This window comes from Centruroides vittatus, unplaced genomic scaffold (genome assembly GCF_030686945.1).
Source record: "Centruroides vittatus isolate TY-2023 unplaced genomic scaffold, ASM3068694v2 contig_1175, whole genome shotgun sequence".
Classification (NCBI taxonomy): Eukaryota; Metazoa; Arthropoda; class Arachnida; order Scorpiones; family Buthidae; genus Centruroides; species Centruroides vittatus.
In genome coordinates, this window is record NW_027120753.1 from 39,096 (window position 1) to 62,590 (window position 23,495).

A 23,495-nucleotide genomic window follows, 5' to 3' on the forward strand; every position below is an offset into this window, starting at 1 on the left:
AGAGTACCAAATATTTGCATTTTTGACTATATCATGTAAAGGTTAAGTAGCTATGTAAATTCACAAAACACCTGATATTGGACCACCTTCGATCCACGTGTCCTCCATAAATTTCCCTTGAATTCCCAAAAACTCTTGCACTGTGCACTCTCTTGGAAAATAGGGAAACCACACTTTCTTTTTTGAAACAATACTGAACAATGAGCTATATCAAGAAATCATTCAAAAGTTCATTATGTTGCTTGAAAAGGATAAACAAAATGCCAGCAAGATGAAGTGACATCCCATACAGTGATAGCCATGATGGAACTTCTAAGCACTTTCTTTGGAGATTGTGTAATTTTGAAGGGTCTCTGGCCTCAAACATCTCCCAATTTGTTGTCATCTACTTTCTTCCTTTTGGGTTATCTAAAGGAATGGGTGTACAGGGATAATCCAAGAGATATGTAATCCTTGAAAAGGAACATTGACACTATCATCAATAACATTTCTTCGATCATGCTAAAATGCAGTTATAAACGTGAATTTGTGCTTGCAGGATCATGGTGGACACTTCCAACATCTGTGATATATAAACTTTTTTATTTTCATTAAAAAACTCATTACAGTTTTTTGAAATCAGAGTTCAGAAACTTTTGGCTTACCCTGTAATACACATTTAAAATTTATGAAAAAGTATTTTATGCAGGGGTCATGCTGCATAGTGCCAAATACTTGACAATAGTTTTATTAAAGTGATGATAAAATTATAATACTAGCGATAAAAACCCTGTGTGTCACATAGCAAGTTTAGACAGGAAAGCAGGAGTGAGGTTAAGAACTGAAGGCACTTTTCATATAATACCACCCAGCACTTCCACATTGGGAATTTTTTTTATCAGCTGATAGAAAATCTAGAGAATTTTTTGGGGTGACACTTTTTCATTTTCCTGGCAACATTTAAAACTGTATGTGGCATCATCTATTATGCTATTTTATTTTAAAAATCTTTATATTTTTAATTATAAAATAGCAAAAATTTTAATTTTAAGTATAGGGATAGGTTTTATAAAACAACTAAATGCTAGTAACGAGTAAAATTGTCATTAAGTCTGACCATACTCGAGATATAACACATGACTCCCTTTAATCTCTCTATCCCATTGACCTTTAACCACCAAAATTTAATAGCATCAATACCCTTAACAAAACCTCCCTGCAAAATTTCAGAAATTTTCAACCAAAAGCATAGGAGTTATTAAGCATCAAAGAGGGTGAACAAAATCATGCCCCCACACAAACATCCATACATACAGAAAAAATCCTGGTATTTTTTTGCATTTCTTGACGTTTCATCATACTTTCCCACTGCTATATATAACAGAGCTGGAAAAGTAAAAATTTTGACATAACAGAATATGTGAAATATTTTTAAGCATTGTGATCAAATGTGTTATTCAGAATTATTCATTAAAAAATGATCCCTATTCATAAGTGATAGCTTAACATGTTACTTTTCCCTTCCAGACTTCAAAATGATAAGGCTACCAGCACTTTTAATTAGTATGTAAAACTGATGAAGATAAATAATTTGAAGTGACGAAGAAAATTTAAAACCAGTGAAATGATTGGCAATTTTTTAAAATTTTCTACAGGAATCCCTGTTTATGGTAAATATAATTTCTTTTTCATAAATGAAAGCTACTTGATAAGTAAGAAATATATATATTTTTTAATATAATGAAGTTAAATTTAAGTACAAAAAGAGGAAATGAAACTAATGAAGATTTCTATAACACTGGATAATGAAAAGCAGGAGCAAGTGTCAAATTTCATGTTTCTTTTAATATATCAATAGAAGAATTGTCTTAGTGAAAATGATAGCACAATTCCCTTGACAAAGATGTTTAGCTTAGAGTTCAGTTAATGTGATGCAATAGAATAAAATATCTCCAAAATCAAGTAATTTCAAATACAGGTTTTAAGAATATAGTAAACTTTATATAATTCACTTTATGGATCTATAGCAAAAAATATAATAATGGAAAGTTGATCCTTTTGATAAGAGGGTTTGACTTTTTCAAATCAGATAAGATAATCAGGAGCTTGGATAACATGGATACATTGGTGTATTTGCATTGGCACATATGATGTAGCCTACTCTATTTACAAGTTATATCTACTTATTGAACATTATGTCTCTCAAATTATACAATAAAATACTTTGAATTTTATTTACATCTGTACTTGTTAAAACTAATGTAAATGTACAACTACAATTAAAGTTTCTTTTTTAAAAAAATTTTCAGTTAATTAGACACATTTATTAATATATATATATATATATATATATATATATATATAAATAATAGAAAAAACATTAAATCTTAAAATAAATGATCAAATTAAAGCATTATGTACAATACTGTATTGTACTGTAATTAGAGTAATGTAACTATTATAATTAACTTTTTTGTGATTTGTAAAAATATATAAAAATGAAAATTCTACAGCTTGAAATTTTAAATATTGCTACTTCTCAAATATAGTAGAATCTGCTTGTTGTAATCATATCACTTTGGGACTCACCTATACCGATAACATTAGATGTGGTGAATAAATAAAACTATGATTAGTAGAAATTCTTGTTTTATTGACTCTGACATTAAAACATTATAATTAATTAATTTTTAAGTTATACATTATTTTATTAATAATGCACCCAGTGTGAAATTGAAGTAAGAAATACAAACAATTTAAATTAATGTAGTGTGAACAAACAATGAGCAGAATGATTATAACAGTGCTTTAAATGTTAAACTTTAAAATTATAATGATTGCATATTTACGTGAAGATAATGATAACTATAACCAGAACCTGATTACTACTGGCAAGTTTTATATGTGTATTTTGACTTTTATATTTTGAGACATGCTAATTCTATTAACATTTCACAACTGATGATAATATCAGTGATTACAAAATTGAATTCTACTGTATATCTAAACAATTATTAATTATTAATATAATTAATAATTGTTTCATTAATTTGTATATTAATGAAAATATTATTAAAAAATTATGAATTTGTATTTTAATTCAAAATGAATTTTTTAAATCTTAAAAGCTCACAAATTACAGTGTAGATTAAAAAAGTAACTTCTATAAAAATTTCTTGATTACCTGTTTATTATTATCCTTCAGTATTTTTACTATAGATTTTAGTACATTACATTTTATATCTTCATATTTGAAAAATTTTGTTAACTGAATGATGATCAATTTTTGTTCTTTTTCTTCACTAAGAAGCTTTTGTATAATTTCCTAAAATAATAATAAAATGATGCTTTAATAAAAATTTAAATAAATTAAATAGATAGTTTATAATTTAATAATTTCCAAACTTAAATGAAAGTAAATTAATTCTGTATTTAAAAAAAATTAAATTAAATGTCTTAAAGAATTTAAGAATGAGTAGTAGTAGTAGTAGTAGTAGTAAGTAAAGTTTATTGTAATAGGGTATATCTGTTACAAGGGGGAGAATCAGTTGATACCAACATAGTTGATTTTGTTATTTAATAATTATAAAATATTGACATCTTATAATAATATCTAATTTGTTCAATATTGATATATATTTGCAATACTGCAAACATATGTATTTGATATATTATATCATATTACATAACTACAAAAAATTTTTAAATTATACAAATTATCATCAAATTGTAATTTTTTCCACATACAAAATGCTTAGTTAGTATTTCATTGTTGATCTTGTTCGTAGCACGGAGGTTATATCTATTTCGTAACTGTAGTGCCTTGCTATAAAACGACACTTATAATTTTTGGGGAATAAAAACCCCTACAAGCACCAACTGCAGTAATTATTATTATTATTGAATTATCTTCTTATTATTAAATCTTAGCCAGGTGGAGAAATTTAATGGTAAAAAATTCTGAAACATATATCAGTTGCTATATAAGGTTCTGAAATTATATTATACCACACAAGATTTTGACAGATTAGAACAATCTTAAGATAGGCAGAATTCAGGAGAAATATATCAATTATGTACTTGATATAATGATTTCGGTGGAATAGTTGATATTTTTTCGATCCCCTAACTTAGAAAAAACTTTAATAATGATTATCATAAGGAATAAGTGTAGGCCAAATCTGTTTCAATTTTTCTATTACCATAGTTTTAGCATTTAAACATTCAAACTAACTATCAGGTCAGTCCATAAGTTCATGCGTATTTTTATCTACAAAAAAGCAGCAAAAGATTTTAATTAAATTTTATTTCAATCTATAATGTATTCACCATTATTTTGTACAATTTTTTGCCATCTCGATGGTAGCTTTTTAATCCCGTCTTCGTAAAATGATTTCGATTTTGAATCAAAATATTCAGAAATAGCCTTTTTTACAGTGCAGACTAGTGCAGAGAGAGCATTGTCGTCGAAGTCGATGGATCTTCCCATACGAGCCTTATCCTCCACACTAAAATCGTTGTTTCTAAATCTTTCAAACCACTTCTGCGCAGTCCTTGAACTAATTACGATTTGATTATGTACAGTATTTATTTTTTTGGCTGCATTTGTAGCATTCTCACCAAATAAAAAGTATAAAACGTGTCTTTTATATTCGTCGGTTACTTCCATTTTAACGAAAATAAACAACTGAAATGTTCACAATTCTGAACAGTATTATACTAATGAGATCCAATTTAACACTTCGGTGTAAAAATTATCACATTAGACTGACATTTTTAACAGCAAAACAAGATTTTTCTCAAGGTCATAAAAATGCGCACCGACTTATGGACTGACCTGATATTATTTCTTCTATCTAGCCATAATCAGAACTATGATGACGATCAATTCCTTCTCAAAAAATCATTCAAGTGGACTACTTTATCTAGATTAATATCATATGTATATTTTATGTTGTCTAATATAATAATCATCTTTTATAATAATTCTATTCCGATTGTGTTTTTCTTCTTTAATTATTGCCAATAATTTTTTTCTTCTCATTCTGGATCTCATGCATAAATCCGAAGTAACTATTAGCTTTTCCTTCACTTTATTATTGAAGTCGCCTTTCTTTTTCCAGAATTCTTTAATTATCAGATTCCTATCATATACGGACCCCAATAATATTTTCACTATGGGTTTGATTTCACTGTTGGTTAATCTAACCACTCCTTCTATATGACTATTAATTATTCCCAAGTCTTTTTTTATAAACTGATTAATTTCTTTTACATGCTCAGTCGAGTTTAACGGAAAGTTTATAACTATAATGTTGTTATTATTTCTCACGTTAGCTAGCTGGTCTATTTCAAATTCTAACATACCTTTCAATTGGCAATTATTATTAGATATTTCCTCTAATTCTTCTACTTTTTGGGATAATTTTGACAATTCTCCATTCAAATATTTATTTTCTTCTTTCAAAGCAATGACTTCTGCTCTAATTCCTTGTAGTTCCGTATGAAGAAGAGAGAACTTATCTTGAATTAGCTCGTATATTGCTTTCAATGTAAATTGTGACTCTTCCTGAACTTGTGGCCCTAAATCTCTTGAAGTTTCGAAGTAGTCGTAAATTTTCGTAGCTCTCGAGGTCCCAGGACTATTTTTATTAAAAACATCCTCTAATCGATAATAATCTTCACTAGTTGTATCGCTCAATTGCCTTTCTTTTTCTTTAAGCTTATTCTTGCAAGGTCTGCCTCGTCCCCTTCTTTGCATATCTTCTTGACGTATTTGTTGTGGAGATCGAGGGAAAGGGCCTGGATTGGACTCAATCCCAGCAATTATTAATAAACACACAATTAAAATCAAGGAAAGTCTATTCACAAATAAGCACTTCTTTAAAATTGTCATATTTCAGCTTCTTATGGGTTTTCAATTCACTCAAAACAGAATTATCAAGCTTCACTAAAAGTTCACCCGTACCTCCAGCGGCTAGTACACGCCCCCCCTTTAAGAATGAGTAAATAAAATGTTAATAATAAAATTACCAACAAAATATCTGCTAATTAAATATATTACCCAATTTAGTAAAAAAATCTTTGTAATATATTAAAGTATGAACTATCAAAGAACAAATAAAGTATAAGAAAACAGCACAAATTTGGTTTTATCCTGATATTTTACAAGTGTTTTGCAATTTAATTATTATTTCATAGATTAGAATTTCATGAATAAATGATATAAAATTTGTTTAAAATTAACTCTTTATTAGTATTTATAAAAATTGTCAAAAATTTTTAACTAAAATTATCCATGCTTTATGAATATAATAAAGATTTTAAAATCCAAAACTAATGTTATAGCTATTTAAACTATTATTTAAAAATTTTCATCATTTAAGCTTACCGTTAATAATTCAAGTGAAAAATAATCTTTTTTGGAATTTTTCAGCAGATTCAGTCCTTCTTCTTTAACAAGATTCATTAAAACACTTAATGCACATTCCTATGAAATAATTTTTAATGTATATTTTGTATAATATTAAATAAATTTACAGAGAAATAATTACTTAACATATTCACATTCTTCTAAAAGGAAAGGCGATTACTATATGCCTGAAATTTTTCTTTTATATGATATGTTTCTTAAATGTGTACTGCATTCATACAGTGATACTAATGGTTCTGTCCCTGCCCTCTGCCTCTGATATTCTTTATATATATATATATATTTTTTTGAAATTTATAACAACCCTTCTTTACACAGAAATATTAATTTTCTTATTTACTTAATAGAGAGGTTGTGGCTGAAGTTTTAATCTCTAAAACGTGAATGTTGAATGCTGTGCGCTGCCATCGTGTAAGCCTAGAAGTTTGACAATGGCATCTGGAACATTATTGGAATCATGCTTGACATTCCAAACATTGTCAAACTGCTAGGTTTACAGGATGATAATGCTCAACGTTGGACATTCACGTTTTAGAGATGAAAACTTTGGCCACAACCTCTCTCTATTATTGTTATATATTTAAAATGTTATTAAATTTTATAATATTTATAAAATTTAAGTATAGTTGAAGATAAAACAGAAAAAATGGTTAAAATTTTGTAAAGCAAATTAATATCATCATCATCTTTCATAAAGCAAAAAATGCTTGAAATAATCAATAATTCTGATACCATGATGTTCTATGAGATGTCAAAGGTTAAACTATAGCCTATAAGATAGAGACAGATCAAGAAGTAAGAGTACAAACTGGGCTGGCAAGGAAATTCAATTTATCACCTCAGGGATCACTTTTTGATATGTGTCTTTAAACTTATGACAATCTCTGTTTAATGTTAAACTGGCAATAAAACCATTTTTCTAATGTAAACTTGATCTTCCATTTATAATTAGTAAATTTTAATTTAAAAATTTATTTATCACACAACATATTAAAATAATATTTTCTGGTGGTAGATTAATCAATTTTTATCAGAAACTTTTAAGTAAAAACAATTTTCTTTTCTGACTTCAAATCCTTAATGTGAATGAAATACTGTATTTTCATGAACTGACCATCATGCTAAACTATTCGGGGAGACCAAGAAATCAGATATTTCCATTTGGTAAAAATTGTCATGCCAGTTTAAGTGAGCTCATACATCCCTCTTTAGAGGGTGCATTTAAAAAAAATGAAAAAGTTAGGTCACATAAAAATGAATAAATTTTTATTCTAAAACTGTGAAAGTGTTAGCATTACATCAAAAACTACTATTATACATTTAATTTCTTCATTTTGTCTTCTTTCTAACAATGTAAAATACTCGTGGAATTTCAAATGTGCCTTTCTTATGTTTATTTTATGGTAATTTGATTCAAAAATAAACATATTAAATTTAAGAAACTCCCCATAAATTAGCTCAACATACACCAATTAACACCAGCTTTGTGTGAATTTTGAGAGGAAGGTGTTATTTTTAAGATAGGGGTGAATGGTCAGTGTAGTCCACACTGACAAACTACTACTACTACTGTCAATAAGTTGTTAATTGTTTTATTGTCTTGTAAACAAAAACACTCTTCCTGATTTTAAGTTGGTCAAATTACAAAGTTATTATTTTATTGTACTGGAAAGAATGTTTTCTTTAATGTTTAATTAGCAACTAGTTTTGTTAGATCTGATTAATTTTATATTTTAGTTCAGTTTAACCGGCAGGCAAGTATTCCTGAATTTCTAGCATGCTGGTCTTTCCCCATTTATAAGCAGCATGCCAGTCATTACATGAAAATACGATACCAAATTTTTCTGTAAAAACTCTTCTTTATTATTATCCCAAATCTATGTGATAAATGAAAAATTAATTGTATACAACCCAAAATTTTATAAAGTCAAATATGAATTTATAGCCATAAATATCAATACTTTGTAATGCTAAAATATATCATTTATATTAATATTAAGATCAAGAACAAATAAATTTTTATAATTTATTGGTATTTGTTTATCTTTTCTGTGAAAAAAGTGCTTGAAAAGCGAACCTAATGGCATTTTGAAGAATTAAAGCAAACCATTTTTACTGACAGAATTCCCTTTTATCTTCTAGCCATAGGCCGCTGGTTGAACTTTGATACTTTATAGCACACAAACTATTTCACTTTTCACAAATTTCAGATTATTTTTCTGGTAACATATTCAATTTCCCCTTTAAACCATATCACTTCATTTTTCTGCAAAAAATTATTTCTGTTAAAACATTTTTTGTCAATGAGTAAGTCAGTCAGCAAGGACAATGTGGCTTTACAAATGTTAGGTACTGATAACATATGAGAAAGCTATTTCAATGACATGCCATGTATTATTATTCTATACAGTATTTTAAACCTGTATACTGATTTCCATGAAAACGAGAGCAAAAGTTGATATTTTATTACATTTAAGCAATTAATATCTTTTAGGATTTTAAAAACAGAATTCATATTTTAATATTATGAATAGAAACTTAATTTAGAAAGTAGCAAACCTGAATATTATAAGATGCATCCAAATTTTCAATTAACTGTTTTTTAGCATCTGCATAACATTCCTGTAACCAAGATTTATATACTTTTTCAGTCTCTAAAACTGTAAACGAAAAAAAAAAGTTAAATATATTTCTTTCATTATTTCTTTATATTTCATCTTTCATTCAACAAGATAATTATTTCAATTTAATTGATAAAAATTTTTAATTTATTTATGAATTATAAAATCAAACAATTCATTATCTATTACTTTATAAATTAAGAAATACACGGTAATCAAATTAAAAGTTATTTTTGAGACAGTAATTAAGTAATAATAGCAAGGTGTTTTAAATGTTATCCCTCGAATCCACAGTAAATGGATAATCAAGATTAAGCACGTCTCGTAATGTGTCGTAGTACAATAACAAACGCGACTGAATCGAAGCAACATTAAGTCTATATCTCTCAAATTTTTTATTTGACAATCAATATAAAAGTCATCAGAATCAAAAGATAAATTTAAATATAATAATATATTTAAACATGAATTATTTAAAAACAGATCAGTACTTGTACATTATTTTATGCAATAAATTTTCTTATGCTATTTTAAATATTAAAATTTTATATTTAATGAAGCTATAAAAATTAATAAATAAATAAAATCAGTAAAATTATCAATTACCTTCATTGTTTTCTAAATCTTGCATATCTAATTCATTTTTGTTTAAAAGGAATACAAAAATTTTTTCCAATGTCTTTTGAGCTTCGATGACTACTTCTTCTTCATCAGACTGTAAACGCATATTGGATAAATTTTGATAATAGAAAACAGATGTTTCTAAGATTATCACAAAATAACAAATTATTTTTAATTATATTAGCAGAAGAAATGTTGGAAATGCCCTTGATAGCATTATAATATAAATAAAATTTTGTTTATGAGAAAAATTGAATCGATATTATCTTATTCAAAATATTAACAAAATTAAATAAAGTATATTATTATATAATACAATGATATTTTTAAAATTTAAATTAGATCCATAATGCTAAGGAAAAAATTAAGAAATCAATAATTTAATTGAGAAATTTAAATTTCTTATTATTATTTTAGTTACAAAAATTCGTTTAAAAATAAATTTTTTCTTAAACCTTTTAGAAAATACAAAAATAACAAATATTTCTTGCATATAAATTTTATAAATGAAATTAAATACAATACATTTAAAAAATTTTAATTATGTCATAAATGTCAGTCATTTAATGTTAACAATTTTAATGTTTATTAGCAACACAAAAAAATTTTGATTTTTTTCCAATTAAATAATTTAACCAAAATAGCAAATTAAAAAACGAAAAAAAAATTCTTGTAATATTTGATAATCTTTTCAATTTTCAAAATAATTGCACATCAATACAGTTTAATATATTTTTTCTACAAATAATTATAAAATATTTAAATGAAAGTATTCAGAATCATATAAGGGAGCTGTTGAAAAGTTTGCAGCTTCAAATAGAACAACAAACAAAATAATGTTAAAACTTTTTTCATTTTTCAAGGTAGTCTCCTTTGTTAGCAATGCACTTATTCCAGCAATGTTCTAGCTGTTTTATGCCATCACAATAGGTCGATTTGTCAAGGTGTGCAAAATACTCGTTCACTTCAGAGATGACTATCATTTGAGTGGAATCTCTTTCCAGCCAAAAAATTTTTTTGGTTTGGAAAAAGGTGGAAGTCACTAGAGGCCAAATCAGGTGAGTACGATGGATGTGGAACTAATTGGAAGCAAAGTTCATTTCTCTTTTGTTCAGTGATTCTGGCGGAATGTGCAGGTGCATTATCGTGGTGGAACAGAACCTTTTTCTTCTTCAAGTGTGGTCTCTTTCCTTCGATTTCTTTCTTCAGTTTTTCCAAAAGTTCACAGTAATAGACAGCATTGATGGTCTTTACTCTTTCTAGGTAGTCAATAAAGATGATGCCTATAGCATCCCAAAAAACCGAGGCCATCACTTTCCCCGCTGATGAAACTGTCTTTGCCTTCTTTGGTGGTGGCAAACTGTGGTGTTTCCATTGCTTTGACTGTTCTTTTGTTTTGGGAGTGTAGTAGTAGATCCACGTTTCGTCAGTAGTCACAAACCAACGCAAGAAATCCTGTGGGTTTTTCTGGTAGAAGTCCAAGCACTCCTTTGACATCAAAGTGCGAACACATTTTTGCTCGGCAGTCAGCAGATGCGGCACCCATCTTGCTGAGATCTTCGTCATACCCAAATTTTCAGTTAGGATGTGGTGCACTCGGTCGACAGAGATGCCTGTTGTCTCAGCTATCTCACGCATTTTCAAACAGTGATCTGCTAACATCAAATCGTGGACTTTGTCAATATTTTCTTCAGTGACAGCAGTTGACGGCCGTCCGCTGTGAGAGTCATCTTCCACACTCTCTCTGCCAGATTTACAAAGGGCTGTTCATTTTTTCACAGTGGTGAAGGAGCAGACTCACCCAAAACTTCATCCATGTTAGCTTTGATTTGAGATGGGGTCAACCCTTTTTTCGTCAGGTATTTTATGACCGCACAAGTCTCCGTCTTCTCCATTTTTGACAAAGCATGTGCACACTGACTATCTGCTAAGCTGTCGTGGCAAAACTTTATGACAAATCAAGTGGAAATTGGTATTGTATCTTTAGCAAAGATGGCTGAATTATTCCCACTAAAAATTAAATTGATTGCAGTGCCGCATATAGGCAAGGCTGTAAACTTTCCAAACAGCCCTCGTAATATAATATCAAAGTCAATAATTCTGATTAAGTGTAGAATATTAATTGGAAAAATAAGGAAGATTTTTATGAGATAAGATTATAAGGATAAACCTGAGATATGTAAATGTGGATGTAACTTATAAGAGCAGTCTGGAAAGAGTAAGAAAGAAAGATTGTGAAGGCTATAGATGAGAGATTAGAATATTTGAGAACTAATCTAAACAATAGATTTAAGTTTCTTTGTTAATATAGTAGAAGAGGAGGATGGATAAGCATTTCTCATAGCACAACCGAGTCTATATCTCTCAAATTTTTTGTGTGACACTCAATATAAAAGTCAATATAGAATATTGAGTAATGTATAATAATATAGTCATCTTCCACTACTACTATATTTCCTAATAAACTTAAATCTACTGTTTATATATATAATACAAATATTTTTGATTAGTTTCATAGCAATTATCAGATGTAAGAACTAGAATATCAGAAAACTCTGGCTACTATGGACTCCTGTAATTCAGTGTAATGGACCCCTATTATTATTTTTAGAGGATTTATTTTTATGCACCTGCAGATCACCATCCTTCTGTTATTATAGACTTTTTAGTCACTGTCATATTTTGTCACAATCTTCATTTTATTTACTTTATTTGCAAAAATACAAAAATAATATAAAATTCATTTTTAAATCATTTTTTTAATGTAGATGTTCACATTACATCTAATTTTTGTTTCATTTTCTCACTGACTAGTTTTGTTCAATTTTTGTTTCATTTTCTCTGTGAGGCAAGTCTTGGATTTATTGTGTAAAGCAATGTCACGGATCATAAAAGAAAATGAAAAGCTTTAGATTTATATTTTAGTTTTATTGATAGATAGATATAGTTTTTACAAGTTTAATAAAATCTGGTTTATATAATATACAACTGAAATTTTGTACACTTTTGTCCACAATTTCAATACAAAGTAATGGGCAAGTTAATATTACTATATACAGTAGATAATGTTATATTCAAAGAAACAAATATGTTGAAAGGAAGTAAAAATGTATTGATTTGGCATCTGGACCTGAAAAAAACATCTGCAAACTGTAGATATTTTCTCCAGGTCTATTATCAAGATCTGTTCTAACATGATTCTACTGTATAGTAATGGACTTTTCAATATAACAAATGAGATGGTAATCATGATAAAACGCACTTTCATTATAACAGACCAATTTCTTCAGTTCTGTGATAGTCCATTATATAAAGCTTTCACTGTAATTATAATTGATAAAAAAGTTAAATGGTGTGGATTGGATGTGAAAGTCATGGATTATGATCAGCTAGATCAATAGATCAAACTCCTTTAGATTCTTTTTCTTGGATGTATATCAAATCACAATTCTACAAGTTCTGGACAGTTTACATGAAAGTACAGTTAAACTACGTTTACATTTCTAAATTATACATTTTTTTTGCAACTATATGTTAAATATTTTCTATATGATACTTTCTCCTTTATAAAACATTTCAGTTAAGTTTTCATTTATATGATTTTACACTTATAAATCATATTTTTTTGACAGACTACAGTACTTTTTTCTCACTTATGCCTTATTCACTTTAAAATAGAAAAATTTAGTAATTATTAAAAAATTAAAAAAGCAAATTATATATTCACTTCAGCTTAGTCCATATTGAAAGCAAATCAGTAGCAGACACAAAAAGCAAAGTGCAGAATATAACATGTGACACCATTTTTGGTACGAAATTATCCCATTTATCAAATTGCTCCACTAGACCAACACATTGAAGTTTTTCCCACTTTCTACATTTTTTAGTTTGAACCAATTTCACTAAGTAAAAAAAAAAAAAAAAAAAATATCATTTTTCAGATTCTCATTTGTTTTCATTATTACCTGTCAATGTGAGCTAACCTTTAAAATGATTTTTCATTCTTTCATCTGACTACAGTTTTGACAGAAAGAGACAAGAAACAAACAAAACTTGATCAGTTTTTTTTTAAAAGTACATGACTTAATTTCACACTGCTCTACTTTTCCTTTTATGTTGTTCAAATATATTATACAGTATACATAGTAAATTGAAACTACTTTGTTAAGAATTACATAAAAATAGTCTGAATAAAACGCAATTTTATGAAACAATGGTTTTATTTATGCATATGTGTATAAATATTTATTTAATGAAAAACACTTTTAAAAAAACTTTTATAGGAACTTATAGGTCTACGATTTTTTCAAATTGCAGTCCAATAATGTAGATAAGCATACCCTACACACAACTCCATATGTGGTCACTCAGTAAAATACTCTGCTGACTGTGCTAATATTAAGTTTCCTCTTGTAATTTTGTCCAGATTTAAGGTTGTGCCAGATCATCAATTGCTAGAATCCAATGGTGCACCTGTATTAAAATGGTTACTATTGCATTAGAATATAACAGAACTTTGTCTATTCATATCTCAAGCCGGCAACATTCTATAACATAACAATAGATTTCTTTAGCTTTTTCTACAATGCAATTTTTTAATTATTGCTAGTCAGAGATACTAGTCCTTTTTACTAGTTAATTTTCAGAGGTTATTTTTGTCTTAGCATAGGAATATAAGCTTTCATATGTCTGGTTTGCTGATAAATTACTCTCACTTACTCTAGAAGAATCTCACACAAAGTACTTGAAAAAGGGTACACAACAACTGAGCAATAGTCAAATGGGGTAGAAAAACTTAAAAATTTTTGCATGCTTAGCAAGCATACGATTTGGCAGATATTTTTTATATACAGTCAAAGTTCTATATAACAAGGTTGCTAAATCCTGAAAAAAATTTGCTACAGGAAAATTTCATTTTACAGAAATTACACGTTTTGGTAAATAAAATATTATTTTAATGTAATTTTTTTGTTGTTTTACACAATTTAAATGAATATAAATGTAATATAAACATAGTTTTAATTTTAAGTAATTTTACATTTGTGTGTTAACATTTGTGTGTTATAGGTTAAAATAAACCCAAATAACTACATTTTTGTAAAAAAATTGTAAATTTTTCTTGCACAGAACAATTAAAAAATATTCTTTTTGTAATATGCTTCACAATTATTAAGAGCATTAAAACTTTGTCCACATCATCATAAACGAAAGTTCTAGCATGTTTTCCTGTATATCTCGCATCATTAGTTAATTTCAAAATTGGTTTGCAATTTGTTATTATGGTTGATAAACTACTCACAGGAACTCCAAACTTTACTACAATGTCTTTCTTTTTTGAGCCTTTATTAATTTCTTGCAACACATTAATTTTTTTGGTAAGGCTTAAACACTATATTAACAGTTCTTCAAATTCCAACTGGAGGACTTATTACCAGTTGACAGTGTTCTCCTGAAACATTGGAGTTGGTATTAATAAGTGGATGCCAATTATGTTATGTTAAAATTCATTATCAGAAACTTTTAGAATAATATTAATGATCTGAAATGTAAAGTAAAGAACAATGCTAAAATTGCTAGATTACAATATAATTTAACTTATTTTTAGAATTAAGCTAATAAATCGTTTAACGGCTGGATTAATTAATATTCACAGGTATGTTGCTACTTGTTAACAGATTTAGCAATTTGATAAATATATTATTTTAATTTTAATTTAAACTTATCTGGAAAAGAACAACTTAGAGCAAATTTGGATCTGTAATATCTGAATACCAAGTTAATTTGTTATCAATTATGACATCCAAATCACACCAAGTTAGATTCAATTCATGCTATATGACTTTAGAATTTATATTAATCTTAACGATTACTCATTGCAACAATGATAAAGAATAACTCATTTTTTCTGTGGATACCACTCAAATTGCTAAGCAAAATGCATTTCTGATCAGCATGGTGATTAATAACATAGCTTTCAGTATAAATTGGATTCAAATTTTCAAACTGAAAAAAATAAGCAGTTTATATATCTTTGCTAGAAATATATACATAAATATACAAATAATTAATACTCATCTGTTTCTAGGCTTGACTCAAATTGATGGATAATATGATGTACTGTAAAGTAATCATAAAAATCACATGTAAATTCTAAACTCATAATCTACAAGCATCTAGTTTGAGCATGGTTTAGGTAACATAATACACCCATCATATATGTACAGGTTATAGATTTGAGTCTCACTCGAAAACTATTTTCTCATATGATTCTACATTAAATCAAAAAAAGTTAAATAATACTCAATTAATAGTAATACCATTTACCTATAATTGGAGATCCTAACAAAGAGAAAATAGATATTTTAAAGTTAGTGTCTAATTGACTCTATATTTTGTCCAAAGTTAGGTCTATTCGTGTGTATTTTATACTGTAGAAACAAAGTTGAACTAGCCACTTTAGTGAGTCTAATGAATTAAGTACTTTTAACCAAAAATGAAGTTAGAAACATGTTAATGTTTTCAACCTAATCAATGAGAGACTCTCAAGCATGGACAAAAAAAGTGGAATTTTACTTTTGTATTTTTAATGGAAAAAACACTCATCTAAAATAATCTTATAATATACAAAGTTCGAAAAATACCAATATACAATTGAGTGGGTTATTTGAATTTCCTAAATTATCATGCATGCATAGTAACAGCAGAAGTAGTAAGATATATTTCCAAAAAATCTTACATGATTTTTGATATTTGCTTCTACTGTTGCTGGTATCATCTACACATACATTATAGTTTAGAAAATTAGAACAACAAAGTCTGATGAAGAGCAATGACTTGAAAGCACTTACCAATTTGCCAAACTTATTTATGTTTATTACAAGGAAGAATAGAATAAGGAACAAGTTTATTAGAGGTTCTGTAAGGTGGGTCCTCGAGCATGAAGATGCAAGAATGCAGGTTGAAGTGGTTTGGCAATGTAGATCAAAGTAGTGAAGATTATGTTGGAAAGGTCGGAAAACTGATAACGAAAGAAAGGAGGAAGAGGGGAAGCCCAAGGCTGTGTTATAAAGATAAGGTGGAAGAAGACTTAAATCAGAGAGGACTTAAGAGAGAAAACATCCTTGATAGGAAGAAATGGAGGAAACATATTGGAGAAGAAAATGCTGACCCCATATAAAGATAGGAAAAGGCAAAAATAAAGAAGAAAGATGATTTATGTCTATTACACAAAGCAGTTTATCACATTTAAAATAATAGACAACAAATTATACACAAATTTTACAGCATATGAAGTTTATGACGACAAATTATTCCAATTATTACAAAATTTGTACCCTAACAAATCAAAAATGTACCTATAAACCACGACTCCAATAATTGTAGCATTATATTTGACTTTATCCTAAACTAGATGACTGTTGTTTCCAAATTATTGATCATAATTCTTTTGGACTATGTATTTATAACTATATAACTAAAATTCAAAGGTAATAAAAAAAATTGTACAGTATCTAGTACAATGTCTACTAAGTAGAGAGTAAAGATCATATTTTTAAGTTCATTCTTAGAAAGAATTACAAATAGTCTGAATAAAAGCCAAATCTGTAAATTTATATCCAAGTTTAATAGAATTTTATCAAATAAAATCATTAAAATTACTGCTGACAGTTTTATTGGGTCATAATAAACGTTAACAGTTGCCTCGTGTTTGTATTCAACTCCAAACAAGAGGATTTCTTAAACTTATTGTATCAGCAAATCACACATCATCAAAATAAACACGATTTCTGACTTAAAAAATAGCTGTATACTCACTATACATAGAGAAATAATATCCAAAAGATTATTAGAACAGCTACGATCGGTTAAGAATTGGTCAGCTTTTTTCTGTAATTCAGAAAAGCACTTTTTATCGTCCAAATCGGTCCTCGCACGTTTCTTGACTGGAGCCATGTTGAAAGTTGTCACCAAACACGCATGCGTTGAGTGTCTTGGTGGATGACGTCACTTTATTTACGCATGCTCAGTGTTTTAGATAGTCCGTGTTCAGCCATTACCCTAGAGTTCGTTATAGCGATGTTTCAGTGGATGGCTTTATAAATCGCTAAAAATGACGTTCACATGATCACAATCACAAAGTTTATTGTATAAAATAGATGCTTAAGATTCTTAATTTGAAGGATTGTTGATTCTTATGTATCGATGGATTATCTTTAGAAGAATATAAGTAGATTCAATTCAAAGGTAAGAAAAGTTCTGTCGGGGATGAGGACGGAAGATGGCGGCTGCGCAGTATTCCTTTGTTGTTCTTCGGTTGATAATAGTTCTGAAAGGGGGGGTGAAAGTGACCACGTGAGACTTTGTAACTTCTTGTCACATATAAAATTGACATACTATAAAATTACACAAGTTACTACGGTGTGGACGATGTATAACAATGCGTTATAACGCTAGATATATGCAATGGTCGATTTAGATAACAAAAAAGAGGCGGCGGAAGCCGGCATCTCAACATATATATGATTTTAAATGATTTTCGAACGTATATTGTATATAAAATTTAAGGTAAATTTAAATTACTTGAGCATTCTACACTTCGCCACTTTCAAAACAAAAGCTGTTCTTTCTTTGTATGAATGACATGTATCAATTTTATTAATAATAATATAGTGATTCATATACCTTAATAGGAGTAACTCATGTGCTGTTGGAATCACATGATTTTAAACTATATTTGAAATGAAATACATCCAATTAAACAATCAAATCGATTGATTTCTAAATGTGTTTAAATCATATATGCTACAGTTGCCACGATATGACTGGTATACAATTAAATAAGTAATTACTCACAAACCAGCAATTAATTTCTCTTTTAAGCAAGCGTTGTTGTTGGGTTTTGATGTAAATGGAATGTTTGTAAAAGAATGTAAATTCGAAAAATTTAAAAAGCTTTGCATGTCTTGAAGATACACTCATGCTCCATGACGTGTTTAAAAAATTAGTCTTTCAACTGGATTCCAGTTTTAAAAATATGAAGTTTATAAAATATATATATATATAACACTTTATGAAGATCTATTTTATGTCAAAGCACGCCCCGTTTTACATTGAAACCTGACGATGACCATTGAAAAAGGATGAAAACATTTGTTTGAAAGAGAATTAATTGCTGGTTTGTGGGTATTTGCTTATTTATCATATATGCTAAATGTCCATTTAAATTACTACCTTACTATTTTTTGAATGATGATGGATATTGTGATAAATTTTAAATTTGGTTTATAGCTGATACAAATAGCTTTTTCAAAATTAATAATGCTTTTTTTTTATCTAGGTTGATAACTGAATGTAATCTAAACAGTCTATATTTATCTAATTTCATATTTTTAAATTTCAAATCAATATTTTATGTTGGAAAATAAAATTACAACTAAAGTTTTAAAGTTCAAATGTTTGGATTTTCAAAAGTTGGGGTGTAGTTTTCTTGCAATTATTTCATCTTCAAAGAAATCAATATTATATATTGAACTAACTCTTTGTTTAATTTGTTATATAGTGTATAACTATATATATATTGATCATTTTAATTCATCTTAAGTTAATTTTTAAAATTATTGTTATTATTATGAACATGCTTGCTTTTTATGAATAATGATCATTCAGCCTGAACTTGAATCTTTTGATTATATAATGAAATGTTGCTTGAAATATATTTTTAGTATAAATACTTATATTGGCTTTACATGCAAAATTTTCACTTATTTCTAATTACTTCAAAGATGGTGATTTGATTATGTAAAAAATAAAAAAGTTATTTATCAAGTTTTAATGAATTAAACATAAATTGAAAATTATTTCACTAGTAGTACATCAGAAATAAGCATTCTATTTACAGCTGCGAAAATTGGCATAAGAAAGAATGTTTTTGAAGAAAAATATTTTTTCATTACATTAAAGGATTCAGTTTAATAGAAATCTCCCAGTGCAAAATAAAACATTCAATAAATATATCTTGTTTATTTGAATAGTTCTACCTCTTTAGGTAGAACATTAGATTGTGAATTTTGGAAAAATTTTATTTTATGAATCAATGTTTTGCAAACAATAATATTTTTTTCTGCCTTAATTCTTAAAGAAATATACTGATTTAAATTAATTTATCACATGTTAGATTTCAATGTTTGAAATATAAATTTTGTGAAAGTTGCAAAAACTATTGAAAAAAAGAAAGTAATTTATTCCTGATAAATAATAGCAAATACTATTGAAATTGTTTTTACTTATTTTTTTATCACATAATTTGTCAAAATTTTGTTAATAATTTTGCCATTTTTGAAGTGATTCATTTTGAGTTAATCAGAAATATGTGAATATATATAATCTGAGGCTACTTTGATCTGAGTTTAATACTGTTGACAGTTACAATGATACATAATATTTTAGTAAAACAATTTTAATCAAAGTTTACTTTGTATGGAATATTTAAACAATGTTTATAGAATTGCTAAACATTTTAACTATTGATATTTCTGCCATTTTCAAGAAAAAATAAGTTTACAACAATAATTTGGGAAATAGGCCTAATGTAAATGAATTGACTTGATAAATTAAAGATGCTAAAACTTTATTTTAGGGAATGTTTTTTTTTTTTCATTAAGAACTATACAGATATTTACAGTATGTGTATGCATGATTCAGGATGTACGGGTTAGTTACCGTAGTAAAAATGGTCATTAGATCATTGTTTATGCATGTTCTTGATAGTTGTTGAATCAGATGCTTATTTTATGTAGAAAAGAAATGTTTTCTTATAAGAGCATAATATTTTTGACATTTTCACTATTTATACAGCTTGTAATATTAAATATCTATTTTGTAACAAGTTAAAAATAATAAAATTATATAAAATGTTAACTTCAAAATTTCTGTTAAATTACGGAACAATCTCGAGACTTGATTTTTAAAATACAAATTTATTTAAAGAACAACTTGATAGAACAACAGATGATCTTATTTTGCAAGCAATAGTCAAACTTTTATGCTGATTGAATTTTCCGATTAGTCTATTATAATGGCTTTAAAATATTTAGCAGACTCTTTTCTTATATTGTTGAAGCTTGTAATTTGGACACAAACTGTATTTATATATAAAAGTTTTAATAATAATTAAATGTAATACTTAATAATAATTATAATTAGCCTTTACCTTATAAATTATTTCTATTAGAATTTATAATTATTTTTAAATGTTGACTATTCTTAACTATAAATTATGAAGCAATAAGTTATAAAAGCATCCTTATACTCTTCTTATATAAATAATATGATTCTAACATATATATTTTGTATTGCCACTTGCATTGAATAATAATTGATAATTAGTTATTACTTTCTATTTATTGTATTAAATATAAAAATCCTTGTAATATATGCCTGTAGACATGTAGGAGGTACCAGTATCCCAAATAAGTTTAAAAATTATCCTGTCATAATATTTAAATCAAATAAACTAAAACTGGAAAATTTTATTCAACATTTATTTATTTTCTTTTATCTTGTTGAAATAAGGTAAAAACTCAGAAATGAAATATTTGATTTTCTTTGTTTGAAATATGTTGAAATGAAATATAACAGTATATTTTCCATTTTAACAAAGATATAATCATTTAAATAAGTTGACCGACATATTCCATTTTCAAAAAACACATCATTTATTGTGTCTTTGAGATGAGTGTTACAATAGCTTAATATTTGTCGGTACATGCATTTTGTAACTAATTTTAAATTTTCTGGAGTCATATTTTGATTAAATGAACTTTTCCATTGATTTAATATGTCCCAAATATATTTTTTTAATATTTTATTATTGTGTTGGTGGTGATAGAGTGCATCTTACATGGCATGTTCTGATGCCTGGTGCTGTGCTACACCAGGGTGAAGCCCTGTGACTAGTGCTGCAGAACAAGTTATTATGTTTACATGTTGTTTGTATATGTATCTGTGTTTTAAGAATTTCTTGACTGTGTAATGTGTGTTTAGCATGGCAACCTTCTGTAGTATGATATATGTACTATTGTGAATCTGTATTCTTGATGTTCCTAGACGTTTTGTGTAATGTGTGGTATTGTACAGGACCTGTGCAAGAAAGGACTACTAGCACAATAAATATTTTTCCATTTATCACAGATGCATTTCTTGGGCAAATTCTGAGTAGTCACTAATTTTTAAGTGCTTTTAAAAATGTTGGAGGTTGAGCTACCTTACCATATGCATCTAAGATGTCATTTGGGTCGCGACTCCACTAGCCGTAAAATAGCCGTAAAACCCCTCGCCGTAAAAGCTTTTAATCACGTTACCTATTTGCGTTTGCGCTCGGATTGCGGTGGAGGTCTAGCTAGCGAAGCTTTTTATGGTGACAGTACTATTACAGTGTATACGTGATATATCGATATAAAGACAATGATTATATTCTATGAGTTTTTTCTGTACTATAATTACAAATGTAGTAAAAGTAATATCTTTACTTTCATATATTGACTTGTATTATTATATTATTAAGATAATATACAGCACTTATAAGCTTAGCTTTTTTTATTATATACTCCTCTAAATTGAAGATTTTCCTTTGGCTGTCCATATCATGTGTTTTAGGCATCCATTATTATAATCAGGATACCTCTTGTAGATACATGAATACTTTCGGATGTTTTCGATAAATCTTTCCAGATCTTCTAGAGTAGCCACGAGAGAACGTACACAAAAGCTCGTTTTTCGCCATTTTTGTACTGTGTCACGATGACCTAGATTTCACTGACTTCTGATTGGTGGATGGTACTGGTTTATGGTCGTATTCACTTCGAAAGTTGAACACTGCTCAACTCGCTTTTACGTTGGTTTTACGACCTGCTCAGGCGTAAAATATCATGGTCACGTGATTAAAAGCCTTTACGGCGAGGGGTTTTACGACCCTTTTACGGCTAGTGGAGTCGCGGCCTTACAAATGATACATTAGATCAGTGATTTCCAAAGTGAATGCTGCTGCTCCTGTGGGCAGTGCATAAATATAAGGGGCCAAAAAGAAACAAGTGGGCAGCAGGGGTACTGGAGGAAGGGTACTGATCTAACGGTGACCATAGGTGAGGGTTTGGGTCACTGAAAAACTGTTCCCTTTTCTCTGTTAAAACGGGCAAGAAGAAACATTGCATTTAATAGTTTCCTGATTATTTAGAACAATGATAGGGATACAAAGTAGGAGGTTCTTAGAAAAATTTTTCTAATAATATTTCCAAGATTTTCTCATACATGGGAAAATGAATTAGGGGACATTGAGGGACATTGTGTATAAGTTTATGGAACCAAGGGGTGATGGCTCAGAAAAGTTTGGAAATCACTAACTTAGATTATATTGCCCATCCCCATCTCACTACAATGCATTTATACACACACACACACCTGAAATAATATTTCAGAAATATTAACAAGTACTGATTACTGATTAAATTATGTTTTTGGTCATGTTGTTCAAGATTGGAGGTAGGGAATGGTGGAGGTTGAGCCACACTTACCATATACATCATTACAATGCATTTACACACACATCAAAATATAAAAATTCTAAAATAGCCATTCCCAATGGATATTACTAATTAAATTCTATACTTGGTTATGCTTATTGGGTTTTGGGGTCAGAGGGTGGGGCCATTCTCTGAAACATTATTAAAGTGCATTATTGTTGGACTTGGTGTATTCTCAAAGTTTCAGTCTTCTATCTTAATTACAAGTAGATGAAATTTGAGTTACAAGGTTTGAGGTCATGATACAGACCAAGTCAAACAAAA

At 28.1% G+C, this 23,495-nt stretch overlaps 2 protein-coding genes across 4 annotated transcripts in view; one reads left to right on the forward strand and one right to left on the reverse strand.

The window, feature by feature from the left end:
• The window catches only part of LOC136982881 (nucleolar complex protein 4 homolog B), a 32,231-nt gene extending 14,617 nt beyond the window's left edge, over positions 1-17,614 (reverse strand). For both annotated transcript variants that reach the window (XM_067279443.1, XM_067279434.1), the window contains exons 1-5: positions 17,470-17,614; positions 9,640-9,748; positions 8,972-9,072; positions 6,371-6,469; positions 3,164-3,304 (exon numbers count right to left, since the gene is read on the reverse strand). In XM_067279443.1, coding sequence (XP_067135544.1) covers positions 3,164-3,304; positions 6,371-6,469; positions 8,972-9,072; positions 9,640-9,748; positions 17,470-17,607 — 588 coding nt within the window. In that variant the 5' untranslated portion in view covers positions 17,608-17,614. The remainder of the gene's footprint in view (positions 1-3,163; positions 3,305-6,370; positions 6,470-8,971; positions 9,073-9,639; positions 9,749-17,469) is intronic.
• A 143-nt stretch (positions 17,615-17,757) lies between these two features.
• The window catches only part of dom (domino), a 179,706-nt gene continuing 173,968 nt past the window's right edge, over positions 17,758-23,495 (forward strand). For both annotated transcript variants that reach the window (XM_067279421.1, XM_067279424.1), the window contains exon 1: positions 17,758-17,898. The gene's annotated coding sequence lies outside the window, so the exon portion shown is untranslated. The remainder of the gene's footprint in view (positions 17,899-23,495) is intronic.